General features: G+C 39.8%; 2 protein-coding genes across 3 annotated transcripts in view; one reads left to right on the forward strand and one right to left on the reverse strand.

The window, feature by feature from the left end:
- SUMO1 (small ubiquitin like modifier 1) overlaps window positions 1–9,390 on the forward strand; it is a 38,333-nt gene extending 28,943 nt beyond the window's left edge. Inside the window, exons 4-6 of one of the 2 annotated variants that reach the window (XM_023542313.2) lie at window positions 1,423–1,494; window positions 2,770–2,850; window positions 8,551–9,390. In XM_023542313.2, coding sequence (XP_023398081.1) covers window positions 1,423–1,494; window positions 2,770–2,838 — 141 coding nt within the window. In that variant the 3' untranslated portion in view covers window positions 2,839–2,850; window positions 8,551–9,390. The remainder of the gene's footprint in view (window positions 1–1,422; window positions 1,495–2,769; window positions 2,851–8,550) is intronic. The other variant, XM_010602442.3, reaches the window with a different exon arrangement.
- Window positions 9,391–12,574: 3,184 nt separating this feature from the next.
- Window positions 12,575–26,539, reverse strand: part of KIAA2012 (KIAA2012 ortholog) — a 144,879-nt gene continuing 130,914 nt past the window's right edge. Inside the window, exons 21-24 of the mRNA XM_023542319.2 lie at window positions 20,922–21,124; window positions 19,212–19,384; window positions 14,541–14,760; window positions 12,575–12,744 (exon numbers count right to left, since the gene is read on the reverse strand). Coding sequence (XP_023398087.1) covers window positions 12,606–12,744; window positions 14,541–14,760; window positions 19,212–19,384; window positions 20,922–21,124 — 735 coding nt within the window. The 3' untranslated portion in view covers window positions 12,575–12,605. The remainder of the gene's footprint in view (window positions 12,745–14,540; window positions 14,761–19,211; window positions 19,385–20,921; window positions 21,125–26,539) is intronic.

Genomic DNA, 26,539 nt, shown 5'->3' on the forward strand with positions numbered 1-26,539 from the left:
CTCTTTCCCTTCTGTATGAAGTTGGTGATTTGTTTCTCCATCTCATCGAAAAATGTCATTGGAATTTGGATCAGAATTGCATTGTATCTATAGATTGGTTTTGGTAGAATAGACATTTTTACTATGTTAAGTCTTCCTATCCATGAGCAAGGTAATGTTTTTCCACTTATGTAGGTCTCTTTTGGTTTTTTGCAGTAGTGTCTTGTAGTTTTCTTTGTATAAGTCTTTGACATCTCTGGTAAGATTTATTCCTAAGTATTTTATCTTCTTGGGGCTACTGTAAATGGTATTGATTTGGTGATTTCCTCTTCGATGTTCTTTTTGTTGGTGTAGAGGAATCCAACTGATTTTTGTATGTTTATCTTGTATCCTGATGCTCTGCTGAACTCTTAGTTTCAGTAGTTTTCTTGAGGATTCTTTAGGGTTTTCTGTGTATATCATGTCATCTGCAAATAGAGATACTTTTACTTCTTCCTTTGTAAATCTTTTTTATTGTGCTTTAGATGAAGGTTTGCATAGCAAATCAGTTTCTCATTAAACAATACACCCACTGTTTTGTGACATTGGTTGCCACCCCCATGACGTGTCAACACTCTCCCCTTCTTGACTCTGGGGTCCCGATTTCCATTTGTCTAGCTTTCCTGTCCTCTCCTGCCTTCTTGTCCTTGCTCCTGTGGCTGGTGTGGCCATTTAGTCTCGTGTACACGATTGAGCTACGTGTCTTATTTTTTGTTTTATGGGCCTGTCTAATCTTTGGTTGCAGGGTGAATCTTAGGAGTGACTTCAGTACTGAGTTAAAAGGGTGTCTGGGGGCCATACTCTTGGGGTTTTTCCTGTCTCTGTCAGACCAGTAAATCTGGTGTCTTTTTGTGAGTTTGAGTTTTCTACATTTTTCTCCAGGTCTGCCTGGGACCCCTTATTGTGATCCCTGTTAGAGCAGTGGGTGGTGGTTGCTGGGCACTGTGTAGTTGTGCTAGACTCAGTCTGGTGCTGGCCGTGGTAGTTGTGGTCCATTAATTCTTTGGACTAATCTTTCCCTTGTGTCTTTGGTTTTCTTCATTCTCCCTTGCTCCAGATGGGGTAGGACCTGTGGAGTATCTTAGATGGCTACTCACAAGCTTTTAAGACCACAGGTGTTATTCATCAGTGTAGGATGTATAACATTTTCTATATAAAGTATGTTATGCCAATTGAGCTAGGTGTCCCCTGAGACCAAGGCTATGACTGTTGACGGAAGCAGACTGCCACATCTTTTTCCTGTGGAGTGGCTGATGGGTTTGAACCGCCAACCTTTTGGCTAGCAGCTGAGCCCTTTAACCACTGCACCACCAGGGCTCAAAGTTCATGTTATATCTTCTAAAGAAATAATATATATAATAACATGTATATAAATAATAATATATATATTTTTTGCTTTTTTAGGGAGTTCCAATGAATTCACTCAGGTTTCTCTTTGAAGGTCAGAGAATTGCTGATAATCACACTCCAAAAGAAGTGAGTACAATTTCTTCTCTGAATCAACATAAATATAAAACTCTGCATTGAATGATTTAGTTCACTAGTATTAAAACGGCCTTTTTCTTGAGTATTTTCTGATTTAAGCAGTATAACATTTGACACAAATAAAAATCATCTTTTGAGTTGAACTTTCCATATGGTGCCTTCCAAAATGCCAATAATAAAAAGGTGAAAAGTGGGATGTTAAGTACTGGAATTATGCCATAAGGCACGCACTATATCTTTTATGATAATGGACAAGTGCTTCTCAAATTTGGCAGTTCCCTGGTACACTTTCATGGTGATAGTGATCTTTATACTTGGACTTTGATTTTTGATCCATTTTGAGAATCTTTAAAGAGGATACCAAAAAAAACCCAACCCGTTGCTGTTGAGTCAATTCCGACTCATAGCGATCCTATAGGACAGAGTAGAACTGCCCCACAGGGTTTCCAAGGAGCATCTGATGAATTAGAACTGCCGACATTTTGTTTAGCAGCCGTAGCTCTTAACAACTATGTCATTAGGGTAGCTTAGTGTATATTAATATACTTGCTTTTGTCATCTTGGTTTTTTTTTTTTGTTTTTGAAGTTTGTGTCCATATTTCATTGTTTTATCAAATGGACTATTGTTTTCTTTGTTTATGTATTTCCCCCCAGGGAGGCATCTCGGAATACTTCTGTAAAGTGTGTGTGTGTACACTTACACAGATTTTACCCTTCCATGTACAAAATAACATTTCTGATATTTCTGATAGTGGGAATGATGTATGATTATTACTCATTTTTATTTTGAGAGTTGTGAGAATAGTACAATATTCTCCCGAATGCCCTTTCCCTAAAAAAAAAAAAAAAATTATTTTTCCCTATATTCACCAATAATTAACACTGTGCAATATTTGCTTTATCTCTTTTTTATGTATATATTTACATATACATATTGTTGAACCATTTGAGGGTAAGTTGCAGATATCTTGTGACCCTTTATCCCCAAATATTTTTAGTATTCCTTAAGAACCATTGTTCAGTTTTCAAATTTAGGAGATTTAACACTGATATAGTTTTTTTTTTTTTTTTTAATAATTTTTATTGTGCTTTAAGTGAAAGTTTACAAATAAAGTCAGCCTCTCACACAAAAACCCATATACACCTTGCTACACACTTCCAATTACTCTCCCCGTAATGAGACAGCCTGCTCTCTCCCTCCACTCTCTCTTTTCGTGTCCTTTTCGCCAGCTTCTAACCCCCTCCACCCTCTCATCTCCCTTCCAGGCAGGAGATGCCAACATAGTCTCAAGTGTCCACCTGATCCAAGAAGCTCACTCTTCACCAGCATACTGATATAGTTCTGTGGTGCGTAGTGTCACAATGAGTTGGAACCGACTCGATGGCAGTTAACAACAACAACAATAGTACTGTTATCTAATATGCAGTCCATTGGCAGATTTTGCCATTTGTCCTAGTAGGATCCTTTATAGCTATTTTTTTACCCAACTTGGGAATCTAATCCAGAATTATGCACTGTAAGAGTATAGGCCAGTTGTTTTTTTAGAATGTCCTTCAGTTTGGGTTTGCCTGTTGTTTCTTCATTGATTAGATTCAGGTTTGCATTTTTGATAGAAGTATAACAATTACTCCTAGGACTCAGGAGTGTCTCATCTCAAAAACCAAACCCGTTGTCATCGAGTTGATTCTAACTCTCAGCAACCTAGTAGGACAGAGTAGAACTCGCCCATAAGGTTTCCAAGGAGCGGCTGATGGATTCAAACTGCCTACCTTTTGGTTAGCAGCCCAGCTCTTAACTACTGCGCCACCGCAGCTCCATCTCAGGAGGTACATAATGTCAGTTTGTCCTATTATGGGTAATGTTAACTTCAATCATTTAGTTAATGTGGTAACTTCCAGATTTCTCTACTGTAAAGCTACTGTTTTCCTCTTGCAGTTAGTAAGTAGTCTGTAGGGAGATGCTTTGAAACTAGGTGAATATCCTTCATTAGGTACTAGCTAGTGGGGCACTTTCAGTTTGGCATCTATTCTTTTTGAGATATCTCCATCTTTTTTTAACTTTTTATTTTGAAATAATTTTGAACTTACAGAAAAGTTGCAAGAATAGTACAAAAAATTCCCATATACTCTTAACCTAGATTCACTTATTTTTAACATTTTGTTACCTTTGCTTAATTATCAGTTCTGTTTTTTTTTTTCCTGAGCCATTAGAGTAGATTGCATAAATCATACCCACTTAGTCCTTAATATTTTAGTGTTTATTTCTTAATAAGTATATTCTTCTACCTAACCGGAACACTGTTACCAATTCAGGAAATTTCACATTAATGATCGTCCCAATTATGTCCTTTATGAAAAATTTTCTCCCCCATTCAGGATTCAGTTCAGGATCACTTATTTTATTTAGTTATCTCTTTAATTATCTTTAATTGGAAGCAGTTTCTCACCCTTTCTTTGTCATTCATGACATTGACATTTTTGAAGAATACAAACCAGTTATTTACTAAAAAGACCCTTAATTTGGGCTTGTCTGTTTCCTTATGACTAGATTTAGGTTATATATTTTTGGTTGAAATACTACATAAATGGTGATGTGACTTTCTCAGGGTATAACATCTAGAGCACATGAAGTCTCTTTGCCCCTTAATTTTGATCACTTGATTTAAGTGCTGGTTTTTTTCTCTACTATGTATTACTGTTTTTTCTGTTGTAATGAAGTAATTCATGGGGACATACTTTGAAACTTTATGAATGTCCTCTTTCTCATCAAACTTTCCTGCCTAGGTTTAGCAGCCACCCTTTCTTTTTTTTTTTTTTTCTTTCTTGAGTACTTCCTTACTTTCTGGCACAATAAGATTTTCCAAACTCATCTTGTACTTTCCCTGCTCTAGCTTTACATTTGGCCATTTCTCCAAGGAGCTTTGGTTGCTTTCAGTAGGGTAAATGACTTTTGCCATTTAATGTTCTAACGGTATTGGCAAGATTGGGGGTGATGTACATATATTTTGTTTTTGCGTTTGAATTTTGTAGAACTAGATATAAACATTTAAACAGCTTTCTAAATAGATTCTTGAGATTTCGTTAACAACAGGTAATGAGCAAGAGTATGTATTTGGTTGTAACCTAAGTCTCTGTTGGTATTTACAGACAGGAAAAATACTGAAGCAAGAAGTGAATTAGTACCCTGAATGTGATTTTATTTGAGGCAAACGTTTCGTCATTTAGTGGAGTTTCTGTGGGTTAAGTTTTGCCCACCTTGTGGATTAGATATAATGAATGAAATGACAAACCAAATATTCCTTTATAGCACTGTCAAAAGTCCCAGGATGTATCCTCATGGCAACAAAAAACAGTTTTTAGAAAAATATGGTGAAAAGGTCTATCTGTACAAAACTATGCTTACAGTGTCATTTGCAGTTGCAGTTGAAAACATAGCAAAACATCACCCTTTCTTCAATTGAAATACATACATATATGCGCTTTATTGTGAAGGTTTACAGAGCAAATTAGTTTCTTGTTAAACAAAGCGCATACTGTTTTGTGACATTGGTTGCCAACCCCATGATGTGTCAACACCCTCCCCTTCTGAACCTTGGGTTCCCTGTTTCCATTCATCCAGCTTTCCTTTCCTCTCCTGCCTTCTCATCCTTGTCGCCAGGCTGGTGTGCCTATTTAGTCTCATGTATATGGCTGAGCTACATGTCTTAATGTTTGTTTTATGGGCCTGTTTAATCTTTGGCTGAAAGGGTGAACCTCAGGAGTGACTCCAGCACTGAGTTAAAAAAGGGTCTCAGGGGCTATACTCTTGGGGTTTCTCCAGTCTTTGTCAGACCAGTAAGTCTGGTCTTTTTTTGTGAGCTAGGATTTTGTTCTACATTTTTCTCCAGCTGTGTCCAGGACCCTCTATTGTGGTCCTTGTCAGAGCAGTCGGTGGCAGTTGAAATATTATTGAAGTACAGTTTATAAAGCAGGTGAAAGCAGAAGTTCTCTAACTGAAGTGGAGTTGATTGCTCAGTTCTTCTCAGTGGTTGGGGTCGCTTCCAATGTGAGGGTCTCTGAGAAGCACAACTTGAAAGGCACTCATTAGATAACGCATGCTCAGTACTTAACATTTCTGCCCATACTGATTAAATAAGAAATCAATGATCCTGATTCCCAGCCTATGAGTATAGGATATTATCAGATTACTGATTAAAAAAAACACCCAAACCCATTGCCATCATGTTGATTCTAACTCATAGTGACCCTATAGACAGAGTATACCTGCCCCGTAGGGTTTCCAAAGAGTGGCTGGTGGATTGTAACTGCCTAAAGTTTGGCTGGCAGCTGCTCTTAACCACTGCACCACCAGAGCTCTAGATTACTGATAATTACCAGGTGTTATCAGTCACTTGGTGTCTTTGCATTTAAATGGATGCTAATCTGGGGGTACAGTTGGGGGTTAGGGTATGTCCTGATACAAGCCCTTCTCTAGAAGTAGCTTTTGTGCTTTTTAAATTTTTAGGGCCTGTGTTCTCTGTTCTTTGATTTGATTTTTTGTTTTAGGTATTTTGAACTTGTATGACTTGACCTGCTTTTCTTTTTTGAAGTTGATAGTAAGTGACATCCTTGGTCTGGGACATAACTCTTTACCTCTCTTCCTACAAAACTGTCTTTACCCATGTCTTATCTCTGATACTTTAGAAGAGTTGACATCTGAGTAGACATCAGATGTTCAGTGCATTCAGAACTCAAGTGTCCAGAACCAGGCACCTATAGAATACCATAAACTATATACTAGTTGGCACGGGCAGTTACAAAGAAGTGCTTAGAGCTCTTGCTCTTAGGTTGCACATGGAAGAAATTGAAGGCATTTGGGGTGTTTGTTATACATTTGAGGCAGGACAAATAAGAGCTGCACCTCACCTGCCAAAGAGAGGGCTTACTTTATTTCACTGGGAATTATTTAGGCTAGCAGTGGTGAATGTGTCACACTAGGGTCATGAACTTTAAGATGGGGGAGACAGCAAAGCAAAACAACAAATATGGGGAGACCATGAGTGAGGGAATCATAAGGCCTGGGTTTGAATCCTGACTTGGCCACTTAAAGTGGGACTGACTGGGTGCAAGTTAATTTATTTAAGCCCAAATTTCTACATCTATAAAATGGAGAGACTATTGTGCCTGGCACATACTAGGCACTCATTTAATATTTACTGAATAAATAAAATGAACATGTAAAGTGCTTGGCAGAATCTTCGGCACACAGTAGAGGTTATCTTTTCAGAAGAATGATGGGGCAGTGGGAGGGAGGGAATAGGTATTTAGGGAGTAAACTTCTTGTGCTGTTCTTCACTTATCTCTGTGAATATACTTCTTGAAGCTTGCAGCTTCATATTCTCCACAGGTAGAGGACATGTACCTTCCTGATTTGAAGGTTCCTTACAATGTTTAGAATTTTATTTCTTGCAGTATTTATCAGGCTCTGTGTGCAATTAAAATTGTTTTAATAGTATGTTTAATTGATAATTACTTTAATATTCATATATGTACCAGTCAAGATATCTAAAACACTAGAGATAACCTGATCACTTTAAAAATCCTAATTCTGCATGAGTCTGTGTTTTATTTTTAGATTTCTTAACGTGTTTTAATTTTCATGTTTCACCATTCAGCACAAAAATGTCACCTACAAAATATAAAACTGTTTTCTTATTAGAAAAGATTACTAGTCTTAGACTTTAAAAATTTAGTTTTTATTTGTTGCTATGATCGCTATGAGTCGAAATCGACTCGACAGCACTGGGTATGATCTATCATGATTTTCAGTAGGACCAGTGCTAGTTTTTGTTTTCACTCTGCCTATTTCAGTACTTCTCAGCCCTGGCCACATGCTAGAATCAACGGATTCACAGTCCTTTACCCTCACTGAGGGTAATGCCTGTGCTTCCATGTGACACCAAACATCCTTATATATTGTCTTTTTTTTTTTTTTTTAATGAAGAATGCTCATAGTTAAAAAAATCAAAGGGTATAAAGTGGAAAATAAATATACTGTAAATACAGCTGCATTGCCATTTCTCAGAGGCAACCATTAATAGTTTCTTTAAGAAAAAAGAAATCCAAAATATTTCAGTGAATGTATTAAAAAAAAAAAAAGATAATTGCACATACTCAATGTTCTGTAAAGGGCATTTTAAAGGACCTCTTTTTTCTTGCAAGAATGGAAAAAGGATTGGCTGAGCATTGTGCTTTTTCAAGGCTCTGTATGGGATCAAATTGACAACAGCAGCTTGAAAGATTAGATAGGAAACTTGGGGGTCAGTGAGTAGAGGGGGAACAATTTGGAAAAGGAAGGTGAGAATGGTTGTACAACTTGAAGAATGTAATTGGTGTCACTGAATTATACATGTAGAAATCATTAAATTGGTGTATGTTCTGTGTATTTTCAACAACAAAAAATAAAGGATTAGATTAAAAAGTTTGCCTTATAAAACTAGAGCTATTGAATAAGATTAGATAAATGGATAACTTTCCTCCATTTAGAGTGGTCATTTGATATCAAGGAAAATCATAGTTATATGCTAGAAGGAATTGTAGACGACAAAACAAACCACTTGGAAATGAATCCATATAGGCATTATTTTTGAACTAAAGCCATATATGTTTCAAAGTGAAATCATGTTTTTTTGAAAGAAGATGAAAGAGATTGTATCAAATAATTACATTTAGGAGTAAAATGCTTTTTAGAAAATAAGCTTTCAAACTATTATTTAAAATACATGTTTCATTAGATTTAAAACTTCTTTAAGGTTCTTGTCAAAAAAAACTTAAGTTTTATGTAATGAATAAAGTGGGAAGGGAAATTAAGATGAATTGTTTCACATACATAAAATTGGAAGGATATATCTCTATTCCTTAGATTAGAGGAAACAGGATTCTTAATCTTAAGAGTAACTGAATCACTCCTGTATCTTTTTTACACTTTAAAACAGTGCTACATACTTGCAGCCAATTAAAAAATAGCACTTTTATCTTCTACTAACATATTTTTCTTTCCTCTTACAGCTGGGTATGGAGGAAGAAGATGTGATTGAAGTTTATCAGGAACAAACGGGGGGTCATTCAGCAGTTTAGATATTCTTTTAATTTTTTTTCTTTTCCCTTAATCCTTTTTTATTTTTAAAAATAGTTCTTTTGTAATGTGGTGTTCAAAACAGAATTGAAAACTGGCACCTCTCAAAAACATCTGGTATTTTGAATTCTAGTGCTCATCATTCATTATCGTTTGTTTTCATTGTGCTGATTTTTGGTGATCAAACCTCAGCCCTCTTCATATTGCCCTCTTCTTAAAAATTACATATGTGCACAGAGAGGTCACCTTTTCCAGGACTGTGCATTTTCAGGCTTGTGGGATAACTTAAGATCGACCAATGCAAGTGTTCATAATGACTTTCCAATTGGCCCTGAAGTTCTGTCATGTGATTGCTTCACTCCTGGACTATGACTTTCAGTGGGAGATGGAAGTTTTTCAGAGAACTGAACTGTGGAAAAATGACCTTTCCATAACTTGAAGCTACTTTTAAAATCTGAGGGTCTGGACCAAAAGAAGAGGAATGATTATCAGGTTGGAGTCATGATGACATATGGTGAGAGTAATGACTAACTCCAAAGACGGCGTCACTGAAGAGACAAAGCATTTTAAGATTCAAATAAAATTCTTGTCAGAAGATCCCAGAAAAATTCTAATTTTCATTAGCAGTATAGAGTTATTCATGCAGAAGTGTATACAACAGAACACTGCTCTTTTTGATTTTATTTGTACTTTTTGGCCTGGGATATGGGTTTTAAATGGACATTGTCTGTACCAGCTTCATTAAAATAAACAAAATATTTGTAAAAACCGTACTAATGTTCATTTTATTTTTAATTGTATAGAAAAAAAATAAAATGCCTAAAACATAAGGTTTTCGTGCATAATACTAGACATTATTTGTACATGGTAGAAATAAATTTTTTTTTTTTCAGTACTGTATGGTGATAACATTAATCACTTTGAAGCACATAGCTACTGAAGTGCCTTCTGGATCAGGATTTAAGGCCACAATATCTTAAATACTTCGTGTTCTGTTTTTTTTTTAAACTTGATAATACTATATGGTGCATATATGTGATACAGTTACCCAAATGTTGATGAGTGGGCATGCCGAAAATTCTTAATTGGTTTATATTAATAATTTCAGTTTTCCCTTTAACAATTTATAAAATGTTTTTGCTGAGTCAAGGTTTGGTATATTAAATATTGTTTATATTTTCCTTTTATTATATCTTAAGTATTTAAACTTTGTGTAAAATTAAAATACCAAATTAGTTTATTCCTATTAGAGGGCTTAACTTTTCCTTTTAACTCTTTAATGGGTCACTATTCAGTTTATCTCTGCATAAACATGTACCAATTTCATGTTATTCTAAATAGAATGTCACCTGACTAGTTGGGAAAAGCAAATAAAACATCTCTCTAATACATTTTACAAACTCTTACAGCTTACACACCCAAGTCAGCTGTTGAAAAATAGAGTTGGCTTGACCTTTTAGACCCTGTATCAGACCCTAAATGAAAAATTATTTATATTTTACGTGTAGCAAAAAACAAACCAAACCCATTGCTGTCGAGTTGATTCCTACTCATAGCGACCCTGTAGGACAGAGTAGAACTGCCCCCAAAGGCTTTCCAAGGAGCGGCTGCTGAATCTGAACTGCTGACCTTTTGGTTAGCAGCCGCAGTGCTTAACCACTGCACTACCAGGGCTCCTTTACATGTACAGTTGGGATAAGTTTGAGCTTTTAAAGTTAGACTGTCACCTGGCATTTATCATTACATTAAGTAATGGCTAGGAATTAGGCCTGTTTCTGGACAGCCTTAATGAGTTGCGCATTTCTTTCAAGGCTAACCTGATTGGCTCTTTGAGCTATCCAGAAGCATGAAATATGTAGTTTGGCATCTTGATTTTGTTTGCTTCTCTAAATGTCTGAATACTCAGCATTTTGGCACTGGGGCTTAGCTACTGGGGAAATAATTTTCTTGTTTTTAGTTTATTGGACTCTTCTAAGTGAGTTGGACTCTGCTGTGGTTAACTTTAAAATGTGCTTATCTGGTGTAGTAATACTGATAAAACAGGCATTTCACAGCAACAATTTAATAGACTATCATGTTTGGAAGGGACCTTGAATAACATTTAGTGTAGGCACTCTATCTGGTGTTTGAATGCAACATCCTAAATTTGTAAAATCAGGGAGAAAATAAAGTCAGTAATGGAAATTTCTTTCTCAGGGATGTTTTTCCTCGAGTATTATTTCTCCTGTCCTTCAATTATTTGAGATGCCCCTTTCTCTTCTGATTAAGTGTTAATGAATTGATTGAATATGCAAGCAGGGTTGATAAGCTTTCAAAAAAGTTTAAGTGCTATATAAATTCACTGTTGCTGATATTATCCAGTGTTTTGACCATTTTACATAAAACAAGGAGTTAAAAATAAGTACCAAATCTAAGAAAGTCCAGTAACAGCAATACAGAACCCAAATTAAGCTTAATTTCTGGGTCGTAGAGGTACAATTCCTGTAGAAAACAAATACCATAAAAGCATTAATGGAAATTTGGAGGGAGTTATCTGCAAATTAAAAAATTTTCAACTGGACTGTAGGGTAGGGCCAAAGGAAACTCATGGGAAAATTGAGGTTCAGATACTGTTGTAACTTCCTTTTGTTGTTATTACTTGCTGTCGAGTCAGTTCTGACTCATGGCGACCCCATGTGTGCAAAGTAGAACTGCTCCATAGGGTTTTCAAGGCTGTGACCTTTCAGAAGCAGATTGCCAGGCCTGTCTTCCAAGGTGCCTGTGGGTAGTTTCGTACTGTTAACCCAGCCAGTAGTTGAGTGCTTAACCGATTGCACCACCCAGGGACTCACAACATCTTTTTAGCAAATATCGTATTTGCTAAAGCTCTTTCATCTTTAATTTCCTTTATTGTACGACAGATCCCTTTGTTAAAAGGGATGCTTTATTATATGTTAAAGGAAAATTAATTGACAGAATCTTCCTGATAGTGTGATTTTTAAAAAAAAGGAGGGCAGGTTTGTGAATGGCTGGTTCTTCAAGGTACAGCTAGTAGCAAAAACTTAAGATTTATTAATATTCAAGGCTCTAGAACAGTGCTGTGCAATAGAATTTTCTGTGATGATAGAAATGTTCTGTATCTGTGCTGTCCAGTACGATAAATACGTGTGGCTATTGAGTGCTTGAAATGTGGCTAGTGTGACTAAAGACTCTTAAATGGCCATATGTGTCTTGGGTGCCACTGAGTCGATTTCTACTCATAGCAACCCTATAGGACGGAGTAGAACTGTCCCATAGGGTTTCATAGGCTGTAGTCTTTATGGGAACAGATTGCTAGGTCTTTTCTGTCTTCAAACCACCAACCTTTTCAGTTAGCACCCAAGTGCTTAACCATTGCACCACCAGGGCTCCTTTACATGTGCTAGTGGCTATCATACTGGACAGTGTAGCTCTAGAATTTATACTTTGGGGATGTGAGAATAGCCTTACAAAACAGCTCATTTTGCACAAATGAATATCAAGTGATTTCAAACACCTTGTTTTAAACACTAAATTTTAGAGTCTCAGGGTGAAAAGAAGGTGGTTTTGCCTTATAAAAGATTTACGATAAAATTACAATAAAACAGCAAGCTCCTTTTAGCTACTCAATTATTTTTATTACAGAGTTTCCATGTATCTGCAGTTCTTCAGACTTTAACATACTGAAATGAAATACTTTGATTATTCTACGATAGTGTTTCAAACTGAAATGAGCAGTTTTAGACACCCAAGTTTCTGCATTTATGTGGTTCTAGAGAACACAGAGGATTTAGGTGAGCAAAGAGTTCTGGTTGGGTTGACCAAAGGGTGTGTGTGGTTGGAAAGGGTCTTGGAACAGAGGTCCCAGGGGTAGAGAAAACCTTAGGTTGAGGTGAACCAGGTAAAATGGAACTAACTGGGCTCAGGGTGAAACTTGAGAGGAGGCTACTCTATTGCCACCTCCCAACTTACTCTTTAGTTCTCTTTTACCTTAAGGCCTGGGTGTTTGCAGAAACTGAAAATAGGAGTAGACCCATGGTCTGGAAATTTTGTGTGTCCACTGTAGGCCGCTGGCTTCCTTTTGAAGCTCTTGATGGAAATGAAGCTGTTTCTCCAAAGCAGCTTTTTGCCTAAGGAGACAACCCCACCCACAATCCCAATACTAATTAAGCACCCTAGGAGAAAAAGTTTGTATTTGAGCTATCATTAGTTAGACTTTGGGCTGTTGATCATACATGATGGTGGAAGATCATGACTGTTCGTTTAGGAATTTATCATGGGCCTCCAATTCGCAAAGAAAAAAAGGCATAGTTCACAGTTCTTAAACTTTTATGGCTGGAAGGGACTCCCTAGTTTCGGGAGAGGAGGAAGTGGCTCTAATACATGGGCCAAGGTCACACAAATGAGGGTGAAGCCAAGGTCAGTTTTCACTTGGTTTTCTGTTTTCAGCTACTTGGACTAACCTTATAAAATTGCTCAATTTCCCTTTGTGTGACTGTAAGTTTTCTTTTTTAGAAAGTTGGAACTCTTAGTAGCTTGCTTTTGGTCTTAATTCTTAAAAACCCAGCCCTATTACTGCGATACATGGAATATATAATTCTGAAATTGAATCAAGTTCTTAATGGTCAGTTTTGAAATTCACATGGCAGCTGAGGCAAGTCCAGGGGAGGAACAACTCAAGGTTAGGTTAAGTAGAGTTGTTCTGGTTGCTTTTTCTTTCAGGTCCCCTAAAGAGTATCATTATCTGAGAATCGGCTTACATTGTGGAAAATATATTTTAAGGGGAGAAGGGTTTTCAGTAAAGGCTGGACTCATACTATGTTCTGTGTTTCGATTATTTACCTTTCGATTTTGATAGATGACTGTCTCTTTCATGAATTTAGGAGGGGAAATTAATGACATAGAATCTATAGATGGCCAAGCTTTTAAAAAGAGTCAAATTGAGATCACATTACTAAGGACATTCTATTATTGGCAGTTGTAAAGGTCATTACTAATGTAGGAGAATAAAGGGAGGAAGTGCCTTTGGCTCCTAATGTCTTTGATTCTATTATTTTTCCTAACAAGGCCTTCACGAGATCTGGTCTTGGCCTATCTCTTTGATCTCATCTGGAAGTATTCTTTGCTCCTGTGCACTTAGTTCCAGCCACGCTGACTTTCTTTTATTCCTCCAACGTGCCAGCCTCATTCCTCTCTTTGGGGCTACCCTTACAGTTTACTTGCTGGGATATTTTTCTCCCCATCTTCATGTGGTTGACTTTTTGTCAGTCAGGTCTCACCTTAAATGTTTTACTTCTGAGAGGTCTTGATTTGACCAACCAGTCTAAAATAAGCCACTTATGACCCTACTACATCTCCTTTTTATTTTCTATATAGCATGTATTGCCAGCTTAAAAAATTTTGTTTAGAGACCATCCTCTCATTCCCACCCCTACAATGTAAATTCTGTGTGAGAAGAAACTTCGTCTTGCCTACTCCTGAATTCCCTGTGCCTAGAACAGTGTTTGGCACAAAATAAGCACCCAATAAATACCGAGAAAGGCAAGTGGGTTTAGAATCAGGGGCCTTAGATCTGGTCCTGGCACTGCCCCTAACTCACTATTCAGCCCTGATCAAGAGTCTTTCCCTCTTTGGGACTCAGTTTTCTCATCTATAAAAAAGATTAAGATAGATGATCTCTAAACTCCCTACCAGCTTTGATACACATACTATGAATCCATGAATACAAGTCCTACTATAAGCCATGAAGGAATCCAGTAATATTTGCAGCAAAATAATCTCTCTTTGTTATTTAGCTCTTCCAAGTCATGCTTTGCAAAGTGGGAAAACTTCATTTGTTTAAAAGCAGTGGGAGGCTGGTACTAGTACCAGGCCATCGAGCCCTTGAAAACCCCCCTATGGCACCTGTTGCCCAAATACCCGGTACCTGGCTAGTTCCTGGGCTTGCTTCATGGCTTCGTTCAGAGCCAGTCTTGCTGCTTCCTCTTCCATTTGTTTTCTCTCCTCTGCCTCCAGCCGAGTTTTCTCTTCTGCTTCCCGTTTTCGCCGCTGGTACTCTATCCGCTCTTCTTCAGCCATTTCCATTAGGTGTTTTTGTTCTTCTGCTAGCTGTATTTCCAACTCCTTCTGCCTTTGCTTCTCTGCCTCTGCAAAGTAGAAAAGGGGATTGGTTCAGCAGGGATGTCGTTATTGGGGAAAACAATTTTGTGATCTAACACTCAAGTCTGCAATTCCCAGGGATTCCACATAAGTTCTGCAGCTTACCTGCCGGCATGCTGCCAGATCCTCTGGGGATTACTTTGGGGGTTAATTTACTAATTTAAGAGTCCTTTATCAGGCACCAGAGAACATGGGTGATGCAAGTTGTTAACGTGCTCGACTGACTGCTATCTGAAAGGTTGGAGGTTTGAATCTACCCAGCAGCACCTCAGAAGAAAGGCTTGGTAATCTACTTCTGAAGAATCAGCCATTGAAAACTCTGACACACATTGGGACTCCGTGAATTGGAGTCAATGCGATGGCAGCTGGTCGTTGGTTATCCAGCACCTACTGTGTACAGTGCACTGTGCCATTAATAGAAAACCTTTGAGAATTTTCCAGTGCCTGATGTGCTCATGGGTGGTATGCAGCTGAGTTGGGAAGGAGTGTCAGACCTGGGTCTGGAGAAACTGACCTGTCTAAAGAACCAGAACCAGGAAGTGAGCCACAGAGTCATCTGAAGTTCCCATCTCTTTCTCAAAAGTGCACCTGGAGAGATCCCATGCATGAACACCTGAAAATCTGCCCTGAAGCTATCCAATGTTTGTGACTCAATCTGCTAGGGCAGGAAGCAAGAAGGAAGGCTAAGTCTCCAATTTAGGGAGCTCCTGTTGTTAGTTGCTGTCAAGTTGATTCTTACTCACAGCGACCCTGTGTATGCAGAGTACAGCTGCTCCATAGGGTTTTCAAGACTGTGACCTTTTGGAAGCAAATTGCCATGTCTGTCTTCCAAGGTGCCTCTGGATGGGTTCTTATCACCAGCCTTTCATCTAGTAGGCTGATAGTCAAGTGCTTACCTGTTTGCTCCAGCCAGGGACTCTAGGGCAATGCTGAAAGGGCAAGGGAAGAGACAGAATCCTAGTTCAGGAGTTAACTGAATTTCCACAAGCCAGTCTTTCTGATTCTGATTTTCTATCAGCTCACTATTGTTAGCTGCCGTGGAGTTGGCCCCCCCCCGACTCAACTCACTGTGGTCACACATAATACAGGTAGTCCCCAACTTATGACAAACTGCACTTATGACCATTCTTTTTTTTTTTTTTTGGAACATCTTATCATTAGTTATATATTCTACATATAATGTTGCAGTGCGTAATTTGCTGATGTTGTTATTTTCAGGTGTTCATTCACAGATGTTCAATTTTATGATTTACTGTTCAAAATATGGCTGCATAGGAGGCTATGGCCTGGTCTGCAATGAAATCGGTGTCCGTGTTGGGAGTTGTAATGGATAGAAAGTCGGGCAATATTTGACTGTAATGACATATGACAATTGAGTTGGGCATGCGCCCGACAGCCGTTGTGACTCTGACTTCATTGTTACGACACTGACACCTACTTCATCATAGACCAGGCCTATAGTGTGATCTTATTCAGCATTTTGTGCTGTAAGAAACATCGATTGTTAATTTGAAGCTGAGTTGTTCAAGTTTCTCTAACTTTAACACCTGCACTGCTTATACCTCCAACAATATGTCTAGCAAAAGAAGTCATGCCACTACAGATTCTAATCCAAAAAAGAAGGTGAAGAAGGCTCTAGACATGGATATAAAGATGAAGATCATTAAGGCCTATGATAATGGAAAGAAAGTTGGTCAAAATAGCACATGAGGAAGGACTCTTTGATTTGACCGTTTTATTTATTTATTTATTTTTTAAGGATAAGATTTTGGAGGCAGTAAAAGGAGCAATTGGCATAAAATCAACAATTTTAACAAAGAGGCAAGGGCCAGTCCACAAGATGGAGAAGCTGTTGATGATTTGGATAGAAGACCAAATCCAGAAGAGGATTCCTATGAGTTTACTGACAGTTCAAACCAAAGCATGCAACTTTTTTGAAAACCTGAAGGAACAGTGGAAACCCTGCTGGTATGGTGGTTAAGAGTTACTGCTGCTAACCAAAAGGTCAGCAGTTCAGATCCACTAGGCGCTCCTTGGAAACTCTGTGGGGCAGTTCTGCTCTGTCCTATAGGGTCGCTATGAGTCGGAATCGACTCGATGGCAGTAGGTTTGGTTTGGTTTGGAAGGAACAGCAAGAAGACTACCATGAGCACTTCAATGCCAGCAAGTGCTTGTTTCATCCCTTCAAGTGCAGATTTGGCTTACATAACACTTGTAACTGGAGAAGCAGGAGGTGCCAATGTTGAAGCTGCCAAAAAATTCTACAGTGAGCTGAACAAGATAATACAAGATGAAGGATATCTACCGGAACAGATTTCCAGTGTGGACAAAACAGGCTTGTTTTGGAAAAGGATGCCAGAACAGACTTATAATTCACAGACCGGCGAAGGTGATGCCTTGTTTCAAAGCATTTAAAGATAGAATCACCCTGCTGCTTGGAGGAAGTGCTGCTGGATTTAAATTAAAAACTTTTTTTGCTTACCATTCTAAAAACCCTCAAATGTTCAAAAACATTGACAAAAATAAGCTGCTGGTCTGCTATAGGAGTAACTCCAATGCCTGGACGAGGATTGTGTTATTTGAAGACTGGTTTTTAAATTGTTTCATCCCAGAAGTGCATGCCTATTGCCTTGGAAATAGCTTTCCTTTCAAGATCCTGCTACTGCTTGATAATGCCCCAGGATATCCATCTCAGCGATCTAAATCAAGAAGTGAGAGTGGTGTATTTACCTCCCAATACAACGGCTGTGACTCAGCCTATGGATCAAGGTGTAGTCACCACGTTAAAGCCATACTATCTACAGACTATGTTTGCTCAGGCAATAGGTGAAGGTACGTTAACATTATGTGATTTCCGGAAGAATTATAATATTTTTCAGTGTGTCTGGAACATTGCATCTTCCTGTGAGGAAGTTATGGGAAAATGCATGCAGGGGATGTGGAAAGAATTGCTGAGTTAAGCGAACACGCTCCAAGCATTTGATCAGGATAATATGATGGAAGAGATCAGTGGAAAAATCATCCATGTGGCGAGAATGCTGAATTTATAAGTTGATACATCACTGACGTGGAGCCCTGGTGGCACAGTGGTTAAGAGCTACCGCTGCTAACCAAAAGGTTGGCAGTTTGAATCCACCAGCTGCTCCTTGCAAACCTGATAGAGCAGTTCTGCTCTGTCCTATAGGGTGGCTATGAGTTGGAATCGATTTGACGGCAGTAAGTTTTGCTTGTTTTTTTTTTTTTGGTTTATTACCGATGTGGAACCAGGGCTTCAAACCGGCTCTAAATGGTTCAGTTGTGGCTGACAGAAACAAGGGCAGCATATGCATTACGCAGCAACCAAATCTCTTTTGTTTCGGCTTTGACTCAAGTATGAAACAGGCTGTGGTGCCCTGCTCAAAGATGGTGGCCAACCTTGCTGCTTTGAATGTGTGTCGCTCTCCACAGTCCTGCCAATACCCAATTTCCCAAATCAGGAAACTTTCAGGAGGCAATAATCTAATCTCCTGCATCAGGAAACTTTCAGGAGCTGGTATGTAAGAGATTTGGTTGCTATGCAACAGATACGTTGCCCTTGTTTCTGTCAGCCATGACTGAACCACTTTGAACTAGTTCAAAGCCCTGCCTTGTTTCTGTCAGACATGACTGAATCATTTAGAACCTGTTTGAAGCCCTGTGTGGAACAGGTCATAGACCATGAAGAAAGGGAACTGACAGATCAGGACTTAATGAATTTTGAAGAGGAAAGAAATGCTGAAGAAAAAAATAATGAGGAAGGGGAAGGAGAAAAGTTGTTTAAAAATTTTATAGTGAAAGAATTAGCTGTTTTTCCAAACTAAATCAGGGGCTTCGGTTGCTTGAAAACATGGACCCAAACGCTGATGGCTTTGCTAAATAAAGTCCATAGGCAAATTCTGGAGGCAGTGAGATGTTACCGCGAAATATATGAAGAAAAAAAGAAAAGGACCATACAGACAACTCTCACTAATTTTCTGACTAGAAACACCATTCTCACTCTCAGGGATAATCCAGGTGATCCAGAACTTTCTGCAAGTGGAGTTATTACTGCAGCTGACAAAATGTCAACATCATCCAACTCTTCACTGTCGGAGTAAATTTTTCATTTATTGTTTTATGTAGTATATATTAAAATATATCTGTAAGTTAATTTCCAACCCCCAAAGACAAAGATTGGATTTATAAAGATACTGATACTAAAAGGCAATAATAATGAAAACTAAAAAAGAAAAAAAAAATGAAGTATTCGACTTACATCAGAACTGACTTACAATGGAGTCCTTGGGAATGGAACCCTGTCATAAGTCAGGGACTACCTATAATCACAGTGAAAAAATAGCTTATACATTTACAGTGCTTCACACACTAAGGTGTAGGGTAAGTAGATGGTAGATGCAGAGAGCTCCAGAATGCCCCTCACCAGCCCTCTCGGCTTCCTCCTGCTGTTTTTTCCTCTGCAGCTCTTGCAGTTTCCTGCGGAACTCCTCCTGCTGCTGCTGGGCTCTCTCCTGGGCCACTTGCAACTGCAGTCGCCGCCTTCTCTCCTCTTCCTCCAGCTGCTGCCGTTCTTCTTCCAGCCTCTGTTTCCTCAAGCTAAGAAAACGCACAAGAAAGATGGTCAGGGAAATGGCACAAATAAACACTGAGGCATCCTTGTAAGACAAGCCAAAGGTAATGCCTTGAGCAGAGGCTCTGCAGCCTACAGGCCAGAGTGAGGCTACAGGCCAAATGCAGCACCCCATTCAGAAGTGACTCATTTTACTAAGGAAAGCCAGAATTGCACAGCAGAGGCAAAAACTCAAGAGCCTTGGAATTAGAAGCCTGAGCTTTGAATATACAGCTCTGCGCTCTGGGGTAAACTGAAAAAAACCAAATGCATTGCTGTCCACTCGATTCCAACTCACAGTGACCCTATAGGACAGAGTAAAACTGCCCCATAGGGTTTCCAAGGCTGAAGTCTTTACAGAAGCAGACTGCCACATCTTTCTCCTGCAGAGCAGCTGGTGGGTTCCAACCCCTGGCCTTTCTGTTAGGTGCTGAGCGCTTAACCAACTGTGCCACCAGTGTAGGGATCGTAAATTCTCAGAGCTTCATTTTCTATTCTTACAAAATGGATTTTGAAACCCCTGCCTAACAAGGTTGTTGTGAAGATTAAATAAGACCCGTGAATGGGTCTAGCACAATCCAGGCAACATGGCAGGGGCTCAACAAATGTTTGTCAGATATCAATTTCAAAGCCCTCCCAGGAAGATTCCCTGGTCATATGTCTTGAGTAACCCACTGCCTGTTATCTTTGGTCCAGGTTGTTCCTAGGTTAACTGTGGATAGAGGAAAATGCGACATCCTCATGCCGTTTTACGTCAGGGCACAAGCCTCAGAAGTAAATTTTGCCCTAGTGTCTTAAACTCTAGCGAGTGGCCATCTAAGATGCATCAATTGTTCTCAACCCACCTGGAGCAAGGAAGAATGAAGAACACCAAAGACATAAGGTAATTATGAGCCTAAGAGACAGAAAGGACCACATAAACCAGGGACCACGTCAGCCTGAGACCAGAAGAGCTAGATGATGCCTGGCCACAACCGATGACTGCTCTGACAGGGAATTCAACAGAGAAACCCTGAGGTAGCAGGAGAGCAGTGGGATGCAGACCCCAAATTCTTATAAAAAGACCAGACTTAATGGTCAGACTGGGACTGGAGGGATCCCGGAGGCCATGGTCCCCAGACCTTCTGTTAGCCCAAGACAGGAACCATTCCCAAAGCTAACTCTTCAGACAGGGATTGGACTGGGATAGGGGATGGAAAATGATACTGATGAAGAACGAGCTTCTTGGATCAAGTGGACACCTGAGACTGTGTTGGCACCTCCTGTCTGAAGGGGAGATGAGAGGGCAGAGGGGGCCAGAAGCTACCGGAATGGACATGAGGAGAGAGAGTGGAGGGAAGAACTGTGCTATTTCATTAGAGGGAGAGCAATTAGGAGTGTATGGCAAGGTGTATGTAAATTTTTGTATGAGAGACTGTCCTGATTTGTAAACTTTCCCTTAAAGCACAATAAAAATTAATTAAAAAAAAATTTTTTTGCCCTAGTAGAGATCATCATCTTGGCCTCTCTGGCTGCCTGACCCACCGGATCTCCTCTGCTCGTTTCTGCTGCTCCAGCTCCAGCTCCTCCTTCATCTTCTCTGCCCTCTCCAGCTGCTCCTGCTGGAGCCTCCTCTGCTCCTCCTGTTCCCTCCTCTTCCTCTCCACCTCCAACCTTCTCATCTCGGCCTTCTCTGCTCGAAGCCTGTCCCGGGAAGCTTTCTCCTGCTCCCTTTTGGTGAGGAAGGCCTAAGAAACAGGAGTATAAGAATACTAAGAAGTGCAAGGGACAGGCTCTACCCTCCTCTACCCCAGACAGTGTTGTCTCTAATCAGAAATGGAATCATAAAGCAGAGTCCACAGTCTGACCACAGCTGCATAAACTCTGGCGGGAGCATCTTGGGATGTGGGGTCCCATTGATGGGGATTCAAGTCTCACTAGCTTTGGGACTTGGGGATTACAATTTCTCTGATATTGTCTTCTTCATGCAGCTATTACTAGGACTAATTGAAATAGTGAAAGTACCAACGTAATGATTAGCAAATTGTATATTCTAGAGTTTTCAACCCTAGCTGGACTTTAGAAATGCCACAAAACCAAACCCCATTGCTGTGGGGTTGATTTGAACCCATAATGACCCTATAGGACAGAGTTGAACTGCTCCACGGTTTCCAAGGCTGTAATGTTGTGTGTTGCTGTGATGGTGGAACCTATGCCACCGGTATTCAGATATCAGGAGGGTCACCCATGGTGGACAGGTGTGTTGCTGTGTTGGTGGAACCTATGCCACCGGTATTCAGATATCAGGAGGGTCACCCATGGTGGACAGGTGTGTTGCTGTGTTGGTGGAACCTATGCCACCGGTATTCAGATATCAGCAGGGTCACCCATGGTGGACAGGTGTGTTACTGTGTTGGTGGAACCTATGCCACCGGTATTCAGATATCACCAGGGTCACCCGTGGTGGACAGGTTTCAGCTGAGCTTCCAGACTAAGACTAGTAAGAAGGACCTGACAGTCTACTTCTGAAAAAGATTAGCCAGTGAAAACCTTATGAATAGCAGTGGACCATTGTTTGATACAGTGCCAGAAGATGAGCCCCCCAGATTGAAAGGCACTCAAAAGACAGCTGGGGAAGAGCTGCTTCCTCAAAGTAGAGTTGACCTTAATAACATGGATGGAGTCAAGCTTTTGGGACCTTTATTTGCTGATGTGGCATGACTTAAAATGAGAAGAAACAGCTGCAAACATCCATTAATAATTGGAATGTGGAATGTATGAAGTATGAATCTAGGAAAATTGGAAACCTTCAAAAATGAAATGGAACGCATAAACATCAATATCCTAGGCATTAGTGAGCTGAAATGGACTGGTATTGGTCATTTTGAATTGGACAATCACATGGTCTACTGTGCCAGAAATGACAACTTGAAGAGGAATGGAATTTGCATTCATCATCAAAACGAACATTTCAAGATCTATCCTGAAGTGCAATGCTGTCAATGATAGGATAATATCCATACCCTTACAAGGAAAACCAGTTAATACAACTATTATTCAAATTTGCGCACCAACCACTAAGGCCAAAGATGAAGAAATTGAAGGTTTTTACCAGCTTCTGCAGTCTGAAATTGATCGGACATGCAATCAGGATGCATTGATAATTACTGGTGATTGGGATGCGAAAGTTGTAAACAAAGAAGGATCAGTAGTTGGAAAATATGGCCTTGATGGTAGAAATGATGCTGGGGATCGCATGATAGAATTTTGCAAGATCAAGACTTCACTGCAAATACCTTTTTTTCACCAACATAAACGGCAACTATACACATGGACCTTGCCATGTGGAATACACAGGAATCAAATCGACTACATCTGTGGAAAGAGACGATGGAGAAACTCAATATCATCAGTCAGAGCAAAGCCAGGGGCCGACTGTGGAGCAGACCATCAACTGCTCGTATGCAAGTTCACGTTGAAACTGAAGAAAATTAGAACAAGTCCATGAGAGCCAAAGTACGACCTTGAGTATATCCCACTTGAATTTAGAGACCATCTCAAGAACGGATTTGATGCATTGAACACTAATGGTAGATGACCAGATGAGTTGTGGGATGACATCAAGAACATCCTACATGAAGAACGCAAGAGGCCATTAAAAAGACAGGAAAGAAAGAAAAGACCAAAATGGATGTCAGAAGAGACTCTGAAACTTGATCTTGAACGTCGAGCAGCTAATGCAAAAGGAAGAAATGATGAAGTAAAAGAACAGATTTCAAAGGGTGGCTCGAGAAGACAAAGTGAAGGTTTATAATGACATGTGCGAACAGCTGGAGATAGAAAACCAAAAGGGAGGAGCATACTTGGCATTTCTCAAGCTGAAAGAACTGAAGAAAAAATTCAAGCCTTGAGTTGCAATAGTGAAGGATTCTATGGGGAAAATATTAAACAATCAGGAAGCATCAAAAGAAGATGGACAGAACACACAGAGTAGCTATACCAAAAAGAATTGGTCGATGTTGAACCATTTTAAAGGTTGAAGGAAGAAGTCCAAGCTGCACTGAAGGCACTGGCAAAAAACAAGGCTCCAGGAATTGACGGACTATCAATTGAGATGTTTCAACAAACAGATGCAGTGCTGGAAGTGCTCACTTGTCTATGCCAAGAAATTTAGAAGACAGCTACCTGCCCAACCTACCGGAAGAGATCCATATTTATGCCTATTCCCAGGAAAGGTGATCCAACCAAATGTGGAAATTTTCAAACAATATTATTAATATCACACACAAGTAAAATTTTGCTGAAGATCTTATAACAGTGGCTGCAGCAGTATATCGACAGGGAACTGCCAGAAATTCAGGCTGGATTCAGAAGAGGACATGGAACCAGGGATATCATTGCTGATGTCAGATAAATCCTGGCTGAAAGCAGAGACTACCAGAAGGATGTTTACCTGTGTTTTATTTGCTGTGCAAAGGCATTCGACTGTGCGGATCTTAACAAAATATTGTGAAGAATGGGAATTCCATAATACTAAATTGTGCTCATGAGGAACCTGTACATAGATCAAGAGGCAGTTGTCCGGACAGAAAAAGGGGATACTGCGTGGTTTAAATTCCGGAAAGTTATGTATCAGGGTTGTATCCTTTCACCATACCTATCCAGTGTGTGTGTTGAGCAGATAATCTGAAAAGCTGGACTGTATGAAGAAGAATGGGGCATCAGGATTGGAGGAAGACTCATTAACAGCCTGCCTCAAGTGGATGACACAACCTTGCTTGAAGATGATTTGAAGTACTTACTGATATAGATCAGAGACCACAGCCTTCAGTAGGGTTACATCTCAACATAAAAAAATCCTCACAACTGGACCAGTAAGCAATATCATGATAAACAGAGAAAAGATTGAAGTTGTCAAGGATTTCATTTTTACTTGGATCCACAATCAACACCCATGGAAGCAGCAGTCAAGAAATCAAAAGACACATTTCACTGGCAAATCTGCTGCAAAGGACCTCTTTAAAGTGTTGAAAAGCAAAGATGTCACCTTGAAGACTAAGGTGCGCCTGACCCAAGCCATGGTATTTTCAATCACAGCATATGCATGTGAAAGCTGGACAGTGAATAAGGAAGACCGAAGAAGAATTGACATCTTTGAATTGTGGTGTTGGCGAAGAATATTGAATATACCATGGACTGCCAAAAGAACTAACAAACCTGTCTTGGAAGAAGTACAATCAGAACGCTTCTTAGAAGCTAGGATGGCGAGACTGCATCTTACATACTTTGGACATGTTATCAGGAGGGATTAGTCCCTGGAAAAGGACATCATGCCTGGGAAAGGACAGAGTCAGTGGAAAAGAGGAAGACCCTCAATGACATGGATTGACACAGTGGCTGCAACAGTGGGGCTCAAGCATAACAACGATTGTGAGGGTGGCGCAGGACTGGGCAGTGTTTCGTTCTGTGCTACATAGGGTTGCTATGAGTTGGAACCAGCTCGATGGCACATAACAACAACAACAACAACAATCTTTATGAAGCAGACTGATACATCTTTTTCATGGTGAGTGGCTGGCCAATCTTTGGGTTAGCAGCCAACTGCTTAACCACTGGGCTCAGTTTAGAGCCACCCAAGGAGTGTTTTTAAAAACTACCTGAGGCCAGGACCCCACCCTCCAGTCCAATTAAATGAGAGTCTCTACAGGGTGAGGTCGCCACGGGTTTAAAAGCTCCTCAGGTGATTCCAACGTGAAGCCAGGCCTGAAAACTGGTTCTAGATAAAGGCTATTTTGCCATATTTCAATTGTAGGTAGGAAACCCTGCTGGCATAGTGGTTAAGTGCTATGGCTGCTAACCATAAGGGTCGGCAGTTTGAATCCACCAGGTGCTCCTTGGAAACTCTATGGGGCAGTTCTACTCTGTCCTATAGGGTTGCTATGAGTCGGACTCGACAGTACTGGGTTTGTTTTTTTTTGGTTTAGTCTTAGGTATGAGTCGGAATTGACTCGATGGCAGTGGGTTTGGTTTTTTGGTTTAGCCTTAGGTTCAGATATGTCCATTTCAAGTTTAATCCTGTACAAACTCACTTTTTCAATAAAAAGTTGTCCTCTCAGTGTGTGTGAAAGATATATTAGCTTTCTTTGTTCTGCCTAGTGCCTTCTCCTCAGTCAGAAATATGCTCATGTGAGGAATCTTGAGAGGTAGCTCTTCCATAGGAACTTTGTGTATCAACGTGGGGTGAAACTTTCTTGCTTTTTAGCCTTTACAGAGGTAGCATGGTACTGGAGACTGATGATAAATCTACAAAATTCTGATCGTTTAGCAGGCACAAAAATGTTGGGCCCACAGATTAAAATGTTCATCTGCAGAACAGAATTCCATAACCTAGGCAGCTGGGAGGGATTGAGATAGAGGAAAAACCTTCCTGAAATGTTTTTTTGGAAGACCATGGGGTATAAAATAAATAAATAGATAATAATTTAAAATAGACGAGAGCCCTGAACTTAGCGTTAAAAGACCTGAGTTTAAGTCTTGGTTCTACTACTCGATGGTTTTGCAATTGCTGGCAACTGACATCTGCTGCTTTTGAGCCTCAGTTTCCAGGTCTGTAACATGGGGCTAATCATATCTGGTTCACAAGTGTAATTGTAAAGATTAAATGAGATTCAGCAGGGTTACACCATATACACATGTAATTTGTATACCGTAAACTGGTTTAGCTATGGGTACATTTTTGGTGTTTAAAGATAAACTTTTTTTTTTTTGGTACAACCAGATCCCTAAGTGCAGTTCAACACCTTTGCCTCAGTTGAAGAAACAGCAATCTCTTTCAACAGCAGAGGAAAACATTGGCTGTATTTGTCTTATTGAGAGATGATGTATCTGTATGGTATAGTTTTTGGCTAATTGCAGGGATTTTCAAGGGTAATTTTCCTTAAATGCCATTGTTAGAATCTAGGCCCCCTGGAATGATGTGACTCTTACAGGCCAGAGCACCTTGTAAAAGCAGGTGCCTGTGTATAAGCTGTATGTGGTCCAACTGTGTGCCACATAAAAGCAGATTAGGAAAGGGGACTTTCCATTGCCTTTGAGAGGAAAGCAATGGTGAGAAGCCATTGAGCTCCAAGCCAACTTGAAGATATGTCACAGGTGTTTAGCTC

The sequence above is a fragment of the Loxodonta africana genome, chromosome 6, assembly GCF_030014295.1.
Source record: "Loxodonta africana isolate mLoxAfr1 chromosome 6, mLoxAfr1.hap2, whole genome shotgun sequence".
Classification (NCBI taxonomy): domain Eukaryota; kingdom Metazoa; phylum Chordata; class Mammalia; order Proboscidea; family Elephantidae; genus Loxodonta; species Loxodonta africana.